This window comes from Nymphaea colorata, chromosome 1 (genome assembly GCF_008831285.2).
Source record: "Nymphaea colorata isolate Beijing-Zhang1983 chromosome 1, ASM883128v2, whole genome shotgun sequence".
In the NCBI taxonomy this organism is placed as follows: domain Eukaryota; kingdom Viridiplantae; phylum Streptophyta; class Magnoliopsida; order Nymphaeales; family Nymphaeaceae; genus Nymphaea; species Nymphaea colorata.
Genome location: NC_045138.2, coordinates 17,463,083 through 17,475,161, shown reverse-complemented (window position 1 = coordinate 17,475,161; position 12,079 = coordinate 17,463,083). Strand labels below are relative to the sequence as shown.

General features: G+C 38.6%; 1 protein-coding gene across 1 annotated transcript; it reads left to right on the top strand.

The window, feature by feature from the left end:
* The first annotated feature begins 5,791 nt into the window (after positions 1 to 5,791).
* Positions 5,792 to 11,641, top strand: LOC116246318 (light-inducible protein CPRF2-like). Its single transcript, XM_031618145.2, has 6 exons — positions 5,792 to 6,320; positions 8,693 to 8,786; positions 9,643 to 9,838; positions 10,477 to 10,552; positions 10,642 to 10,767; positions 11,033 to 11,641. Exons 1-6 carry the CDS (start codon positions 5,997 to 5,999, stop codon positions 11,462 to 11,464), a joined length of 1,248 nt encoding a protein of 415 aa, XP_031474005.1. The 5' UTR covers positions 5,792 to 5,996; the 3' UTR covers positions 11,465 to 11,641.
* The last annotated feature ends 438 nt before the right edge of the window (positions 11,642 to 12,079 follow it).

The window sequence follows — 12,079 nt, the reverse complement described above, 5'->3', positions numbered from 1 at the left end:
GAGAGCAAAGAGAAGGAAAAAGAGAGAACATTATTGCTCAACATTACTAGCAATACAAGAAGTTGGGGATTAGATCTAAAGACTGAAAAAACCTTCAGTCCAAATGAACAAAGGAGTACTGAAAACACCCTCGATCAGGCGCCTGCAGAGGCAGGTGTGGGCTACCTGTGGGCAGTTTTGCTTATACTGACCACAAAAAATGTATTGTTTTTATGTTGATATTCCTCAACAATTCTTCTCATTGTGTCTCTTAAAAATTTAAAATTTAGTATCTAATGCCTCTTAACCAAATTTTTCTAGCTCAAATTTCAGAACAAAACAAACCCAAGTATTGAGACAAAAAGGCAAATTCAAATAAAGCAGAAACACCATGAACCCTCATAACAAGCAAGACTTAACACAACAAAAAACAAGCCAAATCATGGTACTTCAGACTGTGAGCAACCAGTATCTCCAGAAATAACCACGAAGGCCATTTATGAGGCCAAGCAACAGCATTTCCGCAACCATAACTAGCAGGTTGGCAGTGTTTAAGCGCACTTTTACTGCTCCATCTCCATTCATTCTTTTCTGAACTTGTTCTGTTATTCACATGCTTTCAACTTGGAATTTTAGCAGTTGCTTTTGACTCCCACCGGTAACTTCTGTTTCAAGTTCATCCAATATCATGGCAGTGCCATCCGCCGCCGGCGTTCCGCCATCGATATCCTCCCGTCCTCCATTGTTATCGTGCCCTTCTACAGTCCTGCTTTCTTGCTTCTCTCACCGTCGGGCATCTATCGCTAAGCACCCACTCTTGTAAAACCGGCTTCTGTATTGAGGTTGGAAAACCTAATTGGGATTCTCCATCGCCGGACGTCCATTGCCCGAACATATTGAGCGGCCATTGAAGCATTCCATTTTGTGCGAGCGTTTCTTTTTCTCCCCTTTCTGCTTTTCACGCACCTACATGTGTATATATAAGATTATTTACAATTTTGCACGTAAAACATGGCAGCAGACCATGTGTTTAGATGAATGGCGATGAGTTATGCGTGGCGTAAAAAATACAACACTCGCTGTTGTATTCCTCAGCATTCCATTGTTCCACTCTTCCAAAATTCGATAGTGAGTCAAAACCACCAAGTAAATTACCAATCACGGTGAAGAAGGTGAAGATGAAAAGCTAATATGCTGCCTTGGTGAGAGGAAAGACCAGAGGGAGAAAAGGCCAAGTGGTGGCAGCATGCATCTGACCAAAGAAACAACAGTCAATAAAAAGGTGTTGCCACACTGATTAGTTTGGTGGATCCCAATGTCCTAGAATGTGGCCAAAGAAGTCAAGTGAAAACCATGCCACAAAATCCATGACACTGTGAATGTGAAGAGCCAGAAAACCAAAAAAGAGAACATGGGAGAATAAAATTGCAGGCCCAAAAGTAGCACCTAACAATCCTATATAAAACTTTTGAAAAGATGGGTCGTATTAGATTTGTATCATACTCATTGAATATCATTTCACTTTCATGTTTCAAGATGCTTTGATAGCGGAAAGTTGCAGAAACTCAACTCAAAATCTCGTCGTCCTCAAATAATGAGAATGGCCATTGAATAATTAATTCAGCAGTAGATCCCCGAATCCAATCGGTATTGATAGACTGAGTTCGAACAGTTAAAATAAGAATAAGTATGGCGTTTAATGGCGGATAAGTGGTTTATGTTAATTTTTTTCTTTAAAATTTATTTAATGGCCAGGGCTGCTCATTCCCATAAAAGTGAAATCCCTGATAAGGTGGATGTTGCGTGTCGCAGAAAGATTCGACCAAGACAGTGACATTCCTCAACACCTGGTTGTCTGCGTTCTTCGCTTGGGTTCAGTCAAATATTAAAAAAACAAAAGAAAGACCCTAAAAGAGACCAAGATTTTTGCATTCAAGTCAACCCGAAGTACTCACGATCGTTACCAATTTTTACCAAGCGATGCACCTTGGATATTCAATCCAAAACCTTGTTCAATTGGCAGATTTTAAGTCGAAACCACTCTTAATCACGCTTTAATACCACTATAACCACTCGATCGACTCCTCTATCGAGTTCTAGTATGTAGCTCACTGGATCCCAACCCACCTCTTAACCGATTCGCTTTAAGCCAAGACTATATCTATAGTGGTCCTAGCCAACATGTTTGTTGCCATTCATTTAGGTATTTTCAACTTTTGCGGACCATGAGTTTCCCTCATTAAAACCCTTATGTAGGTTTGTGACTGAACTTTTTCTTTTAAAGATGATGTGACATTGATGTAACTATAAACAAATATATAAGCTTTTGTTTAGATCTTCATATGGGAATATAAGAATTGTGGATAACGTTTTAGAAAACACGCGGATGGGGAGAGAATGATGTAACTACATAAGATTTGAGTAACTGATCTTATTGGCATGATTGATTGATTGGCCAAATGTTCGTAGCCGCGAGCCAAGCCCATGCCCGGATCTTGTGAGCTCAACTCGTTCCACATGCGACTCAAACTCGAGTCAAGTTCGAGCCGGGATTCAAAAATGCTTGTCTAAGCTCAGTGCCTCACGCGGTTTCTTATTAGGGGCAACCGCCCTAGTTCCTACTTGGAAAAATGAAAACAAGCACTGTCGATATCTAAGAAAATGTCATTTAAAAAAAACTTCAAAGACTTTTATATTGAAAATTTTGCCGAACTTATGAAGCTTTCAAGACCATAGTTAACCCATTAATTGATTGAATCTTAATAGACGATCATTGTCATTCCATCTATGACTCAAGGAAACTGTACATAGGCCGAGACACACTTCGGGATGAGGGAAAGGGTGGAAGCTTTCAATAAACCGAAATATTTTGTTACTAGCCAGCATAAAACCTTGAAGCTAGTTTTTCGACCCCCGGGTCTATCCCTGCTTTGGCATTTTTCGCGTCAAATTTGGACATCAATGGATTTGTCATGTATTGAGTACGCCGCAGCCGGCTTGAACTCCTTATCTTTTTTGGCTCGAATATCTCGAGTCAAAACCTTAGCCAGGTGGATGGAGCTCTTGTTATTAGACGTCGAAACTCCTTACCTTTTTTGGCTCGAATATCTCGAGTCAATACCTTAGCCAGGTGGATGGAACTCTTGTTATTAGAGGCCGAAAACTTCGCCATCTGCCAGCACAGAGAGGCCTATTCACACACTCTCATACAGGAAAGCTTCAGACCCATCTCCTTCAAGTCCAGGTAGGTTTGAGAAGATGCATTAGGACAAAGAACATCAATTAAGAGTTGTCTAGACTCCCAAACTGTGGCTAAATCTTGACAAAAGATCCCTGAGATGGACGGCTAGGATATAAGACAAGATAGAATCTATAGCGTGAAAATAAAAAAAAACTGTTCTTTCTTTTGATAAATTTTCTTCTTTTTTTTTAACGCTATTATAGTTTTTATTTTAATCTTGAAAAAAATTACTGAATATAGATATTAATATAAAATGTGAAATGCTATCAAAACTGAGTTTTGAAAGTATTATGCTTAGTTTTCTTATAATATAAAGGTCGTTGGCGTGATAATACTGTATATTTTGGAATAGTATTCAGTTCTCTATGTATTCGGACCTAAGTGCCAAGCTACGGCTTTAATGGATCCGGAACTGAAACCGATTGTCCAATCCAAACCAATTCAGTTTACAATAACATTATCCACTTGTCATCTCCACCATCCATTTTACGAGAAAGCATTTATTGAAATATGGTTTATATTTGCAGTCCCCACGGATCCACTACAAAGGCAGGTCGCGTTTGGCTGAGCACCAAAAAAATCACGAAATTATCACGATTATTCAGATACCAAAAATAAATAAACTGATGTATGATCCCACTGCGTTTTGAGGGGACACGTATGATGAAGATCCAAAATCCATATCCATGATGGCCGAGTTTGACTTTGTTTGGATCCATGCACCACTGAATTTGACTGGGTCGGATACAGGATGGAGTTTGGATCCTCAACTCGAGTTTGACAGGAGAAAATTGCTGCTGAATCTGGAACTCATTACCCAACCAAAAGTATATTAATTTGACTGGTTTATATTGCCGTTCAAGTTTGACTTGAACTCATCTTGGATCCGTATTCCGATTGAATGCATAAATATGAATATGGATTCCAGTGAAACTCTAATTGCTCCAAATTCAAGTGCTCATGAACATCTTCTCCAAATCTGAACCATCATCCTTCCTGCAAAAATTACCAACAGAAGAAACACGAATTGCTGATCAAGTCGGATCCGAGCCTTGTCCCACAGATGGGTCCGACCTTATCGGCAGGGGCAGAGCCAAGGGCGGGCCCACATGAGCCCTGACCCAACCTCAATTTTTTTTTTTAAATTACATGTAAATTTAGAAAATTTCACTTGCTTTATATAACACAGGTCTCAGATATGTTTTTGTTTAAAAAAACATGCATGATTAGAGATATCCATATCTCATATATAAATATTTCATACTTATTGCAACAATAACATAATCTTCATAGAACAGTGTTCCAATAATACAAGGTTCTTCTTATCCAATACTACAAAGTTCTTCTTATCAAATACCCTCTAAGGAGTTCACATGATCATTAGAAAGTATTGAGTAGATTAAATCCAAGGTGGAACCAGAAGTCTAAACTAAAGGTGAAAGTGACAAAAGAAAGCATCCATGGTAGTTGAGAGAAGACAGTCAAAATGAAAAGTCAGTTGTTTAACCGAATTTAAATCCAGTCTTCTACTAGCAATGGTTCTTACTTTTCCTTGGAAGTCTTCAATTTGCTTTCTTCCATCACCTTAGAATAAAATAATTTCTATTGAATATAAACTTTATATTACCTATCTAAACTTGGTTATAATGAATGATTGGAACTTGACTAAAGTGTTCTTATCAACATTTTTTATTGAGACCAATCAAATGAGCTTGATCCTGAACCATAGTTTTCTTGAATGACTCTCCTTAACTTTTCTGGGAAAGAATTAGTCAAATGGATTTGTTGTAGGTGTATGTCCATATATATATATATATAGTCACACCCACATATATATATATATAGCTTTTATGTGTGCCTTTGAACGTTCCAAGCTTTTCTTCTTGTAAATTTAACAATACCAATAGATGTAACGTATAAATAAACACATGAACCAAAAAAATTATAAATTCGATTTCTGGATTTTTTAAAACCTTATGAAATCTAGTTTATACATCTGACTTGTATGATTTTCTTAGTCTTATGATGTTCAATATTTACATATATTTATACAGATCATTTTACAAACTACAGCACTCATTGTGGTAAAGTGCTATGGGGTAGAATGCACTAAAAATATAAGTGAACCATGAAGAATTTATTAAGCAAACCCTTGAAAAGAAAGCAAGTTTCAAGGGACTTTCATTCTTTAGCAAAGTGGGTCCTAACCTTCCTACCAATCATTATCAATTTGCTATTATTTTTAAACTATCTTTAAAATTCTGTTATTATATATATATATATATATATATATATATATATATATATATATAAGAGTGCTCATTCGTTTATTTTTTTCAAAATAATACGATAAAAAAAAACTTTGCTGATTAATAAATTGATTCAGTGAAGGCACTTAGGATTTCAAAATTGGATCCGGGTATGGATTGGACGAGGGCAAACATATGATAAACCAGATCCGACCTAGACACGATGACGAAGCAAGGCGTGCGGTGGGCCCACTCACGATCCTCTCTCAAAAGTCTTAAGGGGATATGAGAAGCAATTGGGAAAAGATGTTTGGACATTTATAAGAAATGGCCGGGTATTAAAGCGTCCCTCTGCGGATTTTCCGACCCTCCATTTTCGCCGCGGCCGGATTTTTCTGACTCAGAGTCTGCCGGTGACGGCGGCGAAGGAAAAAGGACAGGGAAAAAAAAAAAGTAGAGAAGAAGAAGAAGAAGAAGAAGAAGAAGAAGAAGAAGAAGAAGAGAGAGAGAGAGAGAGAGAGAGAGAGATGGATGGGGTGTACCCTGGGGAGGACATAACCGATCCCTTCTGGTGTTCCTCTCCTTCCAATGGAGAAAAACCTAGCAATTTGAACCGAAACGCTTCGGAGTGGGCGCTTCATAGATTCATCCATGAAGCCTCTCCTTCCGCTTCTCCCTCTTCCTCCCAGAAGAAAGCAACAGCGGATACGGGTGGCGGAGGTGGCGCTCGGAACGATGTTCTCGAGTTAGAGAAGCCGGCAGCCGCGGTGCCTCCCATGGGCACGCCGGAGTACCAGGCGATTCTGAAGAAGCGCCTGGATCTCGCCTGCGCAGTGGTTGCTTTGACCCGGGTACGGTTTATCTTCTCCCTCGTTTTTTTTGGTTTACTGCTTTTGTCTTTTTTGTCGCTTCAAAATGAGTTCATATTCGGGTGGAGGAGCTTGGCTTCTGTTTGTTGAATCTTGTGGTGTTTTGAGGTCTTCGGGCTGCATGTTATATTCCGTTACGCTCTTTTCATGAAATACCGATTGTTCTCTTGGTTTAAATGGGACAATTTAATCTGTTTTTGCTTTCTCTAGATGGAAAGTTCCGGCATTCCTAACTTTGTTCCAATAATTGAATTTTTTGACTGTTTGGGCTTTTGAAAACTCGCTTGGAGTGAATGGTCGTGGGTTCGTATGGATCGTGCTATTTTAGGGTGTTTTATATGGAATTGTTTGCTTCATTTCATCGTTGAACTGAAAAATCCGATTGCAAGGAATCACATCTGTAGAACTCTGTTTACAAATGGGATTTCCAGTGCAGATTATACATTCTGGAAAAAGAAAAAGATTAAACTGTATCTTTAGTCAAATTATTTCCTTGGTGTCCTAAGTTCCTGACTACTACAGGATCTTACCTCAGTATGGTCTAGGTGTTTCACTCCACTTCACAGCAGATAAACAGATTAGCAGGCTTTTCTAATGGATACTCCTTGTTAGAACTACCAAAGAGGGATTATGTGATACTGGTCTCAAATCAATGTTCGTTATGAATTCAGTGGGTTAATTTGGCTCTTTAGATTTATTTCCTCTTTGAGCTTTTAACTTCCAGGGGGTCTAGACATGCTTCTCTGTTGTGTTTTCTATTCCTCTGCACGTTTCAATTCTGGCATGCTGGACGGCGGCGTGGCTGTCCTATGAAGTTATGGTCTTTGGATCTGTTAGTATGCAACGAAAGGACCCTTCAGATGACACTGACGGCTGAAGCATGTGTTCAAATCATCTCTCCTTTTTCCTATTTCTGTAAGATGCAGGTTCTATTAAGAACTTATGAACGAGTAAAATATGAGAAACTGAATTCGCGTGAGCATCATAAAATAGGCGCTACTTCTTTAAAAGGCTCAAACATGTGAACAGAGACTTTGCTTCCACTCTAAAGAAAGTTTTTTATTTATTTATTTTATTTTATTTATTTATGAAAACAACCATATGTGTGTTATTTATCCTGTTCGACCAAAAAATTGTGGAAGAACAAGTTCGAATATCTCTGTCTGTCTGTCTGTCTCTCTCTCTCCTCCTCTCTCACTCATGTTTTCTTCCACAAATTTTTGGCCAAAGCTGGATAAATAATAGACCAGGATTAGACTTTGTCACTTTTTTCCCACTTTTCACCTTAATGGTGAAAATTTGTTCCATATCTAGACAACTACTAGGTGAGTGAGTTCTTTTGAGGTTGGGTGGAAATTGTTGAGTGACTGCTTAACCTTTGAGTATTGACTATTAAATTTTCATCTATGTCTTCCTTGGTCAAGACTACAGAGATGGATTGCGTGCAGATGGAGGATTCTAGGGACACGAGTTTGTCCAGAGAGGATTGCCCTATTGTTTTCAAGATTATAAACTACTTAAGGATTGATTTATGGACCAATATATCTATTGTTTATTCATTGTTAACTCCACGGGAAAACCCTAAGGAAAGTCCTTACCTCCAAAATAGTATATTGAACTACCTCGACTATTTAGTAACATGAATATGTTCCCTCCAAGTAATCACTGGTAAACAGCAGTCTCTTCAGAAGTCTTGCTTTGAGTTCCTTCCTCCTTTGGTTGAGGGCCTAGATTGGCTCTTATGTGTTTAACTCTTTCTGGGTTCCCTCTTGTCTCTTATCCTGAAAACTTTTTAAAGATAGTTAATCTATCCTACTTTTGATGGTTTGATGATGTCTCGCCATTCAGCATATTGGAATGAGTGAACACTTATGCAGAATCATTGCTCTGTAATTATGAGTTCATTGTTGATTCAAACAAGGATCAATTAAAACCTGTTATTGGTTTATAGGTGTGTTTTAAACTTTGTCATACTTTATCTCTAATATACATAATAATGTTTTTCTTCCAATGGTTTGTGATGCTAGATTACTAGAAACTATCTTCACTAAATTTCTTGCTGCAAGATTGTGGTAAACCAATTGATGCTTTAAGCAACCACCTCCACTCATTCATGTGTGGTAGAAAATTGTGCATATCCTATATATAAATATATAGAATTTTTGTGAGTGTGTGAATGGGTCCTAGCAAAAGAGAGTTATTGGTCAAAGCAATATAGCATTTTTCCTTCATATTGTCATGCAACATTCTGAACTAGAGCATTTTAAATGCATCATTGGCAACTTGGTGTCTACTTGATGGTCATCTATGTGATGGTAAACATGGCCGATTTAAGCCTTTTGACATGTTTGCAGGCACCAGGTGTAAAATCACATGAAGCTACTCTGGCTGATAATGGGAATCAAGGTTCAGAAAGATCTGAGCTATGTTCTCAATCATCGACTAAAGGTATAAGTTTCATATTATTGTCAGTTATCCACATCTGGGGAGCAGTCCTGGTATTTTCTCACTTATAGACTAAGTCACATGTGTATTTCAATAAGGTCCACATGCCTGTCACTGTACCCATACCCAAAGTGGGTACTTGGACACACTTGGGTACTTTTTCTCTGTTGTGAACTGTGATTGGATGAGTTGATGACAAGTGGAAATCCCTGTTAAGCATTTCCACTTCATATGTTCTAAGGCATAAGGCATCAAATATGTTAACAAGAAAGTGCTTTTCATAATGTATTGAGGTTCTGGTTGATTGATGGTATCACACTGCTATTAGTACTATTGTTGAAAATTTGTTAATACTTGTCACCAACAAACCAAGTGCAAAAAAAATTTCTTACATTTGGATGCCCAAAAACCTAGTTGCTGTAGCTTTTGACCGATAACACATTGTGGCAAGTCCTTGAAAATAAAACATATCCTATGTTTACTGATTTTATTATTTTTGTTATTTACGTATGAACAAGCAAAAGTTGCACAATTTAGTTAGCTTGTGGTTCTTTGAAAGTAGAGAACATAAAGAAAAGAGAGGGAGAAAGTTTGTCCTAGTTGTATAGTAGTTCATATTGTTAAAATGTAAAGATTAAGATTTGGCTGCAATCTCAAGGGAAAACAATCTAATCAATTAACCCCCATAGCTGTCCAAATGCTTCAGTTCTGCTTCGTACTGCATCCTGTCACATGGCTTCAGCTTCTCTTTGTCATGCTAGGGGCAGCTTTGTCTTTTCTTGTATTGAAGCTCTTACTGTTGTATAATGTATATACATCAATGTAGTTTCTGAGTTTTGTCTTTCAAGGACTTCTGCAGGCCTCTCCAGAACACCAGACAATGCAGTTGGTGGTCCAGTTGGAATTCCAGCCTTGCCTGCCATGCAGAAAAATCAAGGCCCTCAAGTCAAAATGACTACAAGTGGATCGTCAAGAGAACTATCGGATGATGAAGTTGAAGGGGAGACTGAGGTGACAGAGCAAATGGATCCTGCTGATGCAAAACGAATGCGGAGGTAATCACAGTACCAAAATGGTGTTACCGAAATGTGCCTGTCTGAGTGGGAACACATGCTTGTGGTAATATCACCTAAGCTTGTAGTCTATATGAAGGGCTCAAAGAAGAATAAGCACAATAATTTGTGAAGTTTTTTCTAAAACACAAACCCTGTTGAATGTGTATGGATTCCTGAATTGTGGAAGTTGATTGCTTAATAACTAGACTGCCCTCATGGTTTTAAAACCAGAAAAAGAAAAACGCTCAAAGCTTCCTATTGTAGCATAATGTTGGTCTTATTTTCTGATCTGCTGGATATGGATAATCTCCAGCTCTGGTTCCCATTCATATTGACTAAAGATTTTACTTTTTGGAAGGGGAGGAAGCGTGAGACCATTTTCAAAAGTTCTATATATTAGTCTTTAATGGCATTGTTCGGTCCCTCTTTTTATACATTTTTTTATTGTACTTCATGTTGCAGTGCTTTTTGGCTATCTCATAGGCTTTCTTTATCCTTTCCATTTTCTAAAAGCTATAAGCCACCTGCTTTTGTACCATGTGCTTATACAAGTTTAGCAATATTTCCTGTCCAATCAAGGCTTGTTTATTTCACTCTATATAGTGCAAGACTCATGGTAATCTGCTGAATTGTTTCAGGATGCTTTCAAACCGAGAATCTGCAAGACGTTCACGAAGAAGGAAACAAGCACATCTGAGTGAGCTTGAGACACAGGTTCCAATTTCCGTCTTACCTATGTTTTCCTTTCAATACGATTCACTCCTGAGAAGTTTCTTTTTCTTTCCAATTTTAATGATTATTAGGTAGCACAGTTGAGAGTCGAGAATTCATCATTACTGAAGAGACTTACAGATATCAGCCAAAAGTACAATGAAGCTTCTGTGGACAATAGAATCTTGAAGGCAGATGTTGAAACACTTAGAGCAAAGGTAAATTTTGTATTTGGATGCTGGTTGAAGAGTGGTTCATGGTCTTGTTTCTGGTGGATTACTTTCATCTTTTGAATGCATTAATATATGTTCACTATTATGCTCCAGGTTGAACGACTTATTTTCTATTGGTTACTGAAAGATTTCACAACTGGACAACTTTAATTCAGCAGCATGCTGAATTTGTTAAAATATGGCATTTCTTCTTTTGCTTGCTCTATTTGTAGTTTTGATCTGACAGCAGCTGCCCATTGCATATCTCTAGGTTAAGATGGCTGAAGAGACTGTCAAGAGAGTGACCGGTGCAGGGCCCTTTTTCCCAACAATGACAGATATATCATCTGTGCACGTGCAATTCTCCGGCAGTCCACCAGATAACACAGCAGACTCTGTAGTCCCAGTGCAGGATGACTCAAAGCACTACTTCCAACCTGTTCATGTGCAGGAACTGAATAATGGCATCTCAGATATCAATCATGGATGTGAAGAAGTTCATGGTTCCATAGGCAAGACCGGACGCACTCCTTCCTTGCAGCGAGTTGCAAGCCTAGAGCACTTGCAAAAAAGAATCCGCGGTGGTGCGAATGATGGTCCTACTGCTCCTTGGGCTGGTGGATGGGAGCCAGAAAACTCTAACATAGTAGACACCAACAGTAAGCAGAATCAAAACCTGACTGAATCAAGAAATGTGATATGAGGACTTCTTTTTTTTTTTTATTCTGCATATGTTTTCATGTGCAGATGCATAATGAAAAAAGGGCACTTTCATTCTTTATTCTGTTACAAAACTAGGTTTCTGTATCTTCTGTTGAATTCAACAGCTTCATGAGTACTTTCTTTGTGCAATATCATAGAAATCGGTCAATCTCCTGTATATGTCCGTTCTCTAGGGTATTCCTGCTGTCTATAGGCACCTTTACCAAACTTGTGGTCAGTGGTGCCACTCGTCTGATGTGCTTGTTCGTAAGAGATACTAGTTTCTTCCAGTGACAGAGACATTCCTGTGAGCATGCACGGTGAAAATCGAAAGAGGTTTCTACCATTTTTTTGGCCCATATGGTTGGAGTGGCAGGAAGAGTATTGGTTTGTGCAGGCATCAGAGAATGCTGCTCGAGTTGGTATATCCAAGCACTGGGTGTGTTTGGCGTACGATGGATCTGCATTGCTGAAGTTACAGTAGATCATCCCAGCTGATGGTGGTGGAAAAGGAAAACTGGCCTCTGGCAGCGGGTGAGCAAATGATTCTTATTGTTTGGGCTCAGTCGTAAAGTTCAGTAGGCCTGACGGGAACAGATCGGGTAAGTCTGGTAGC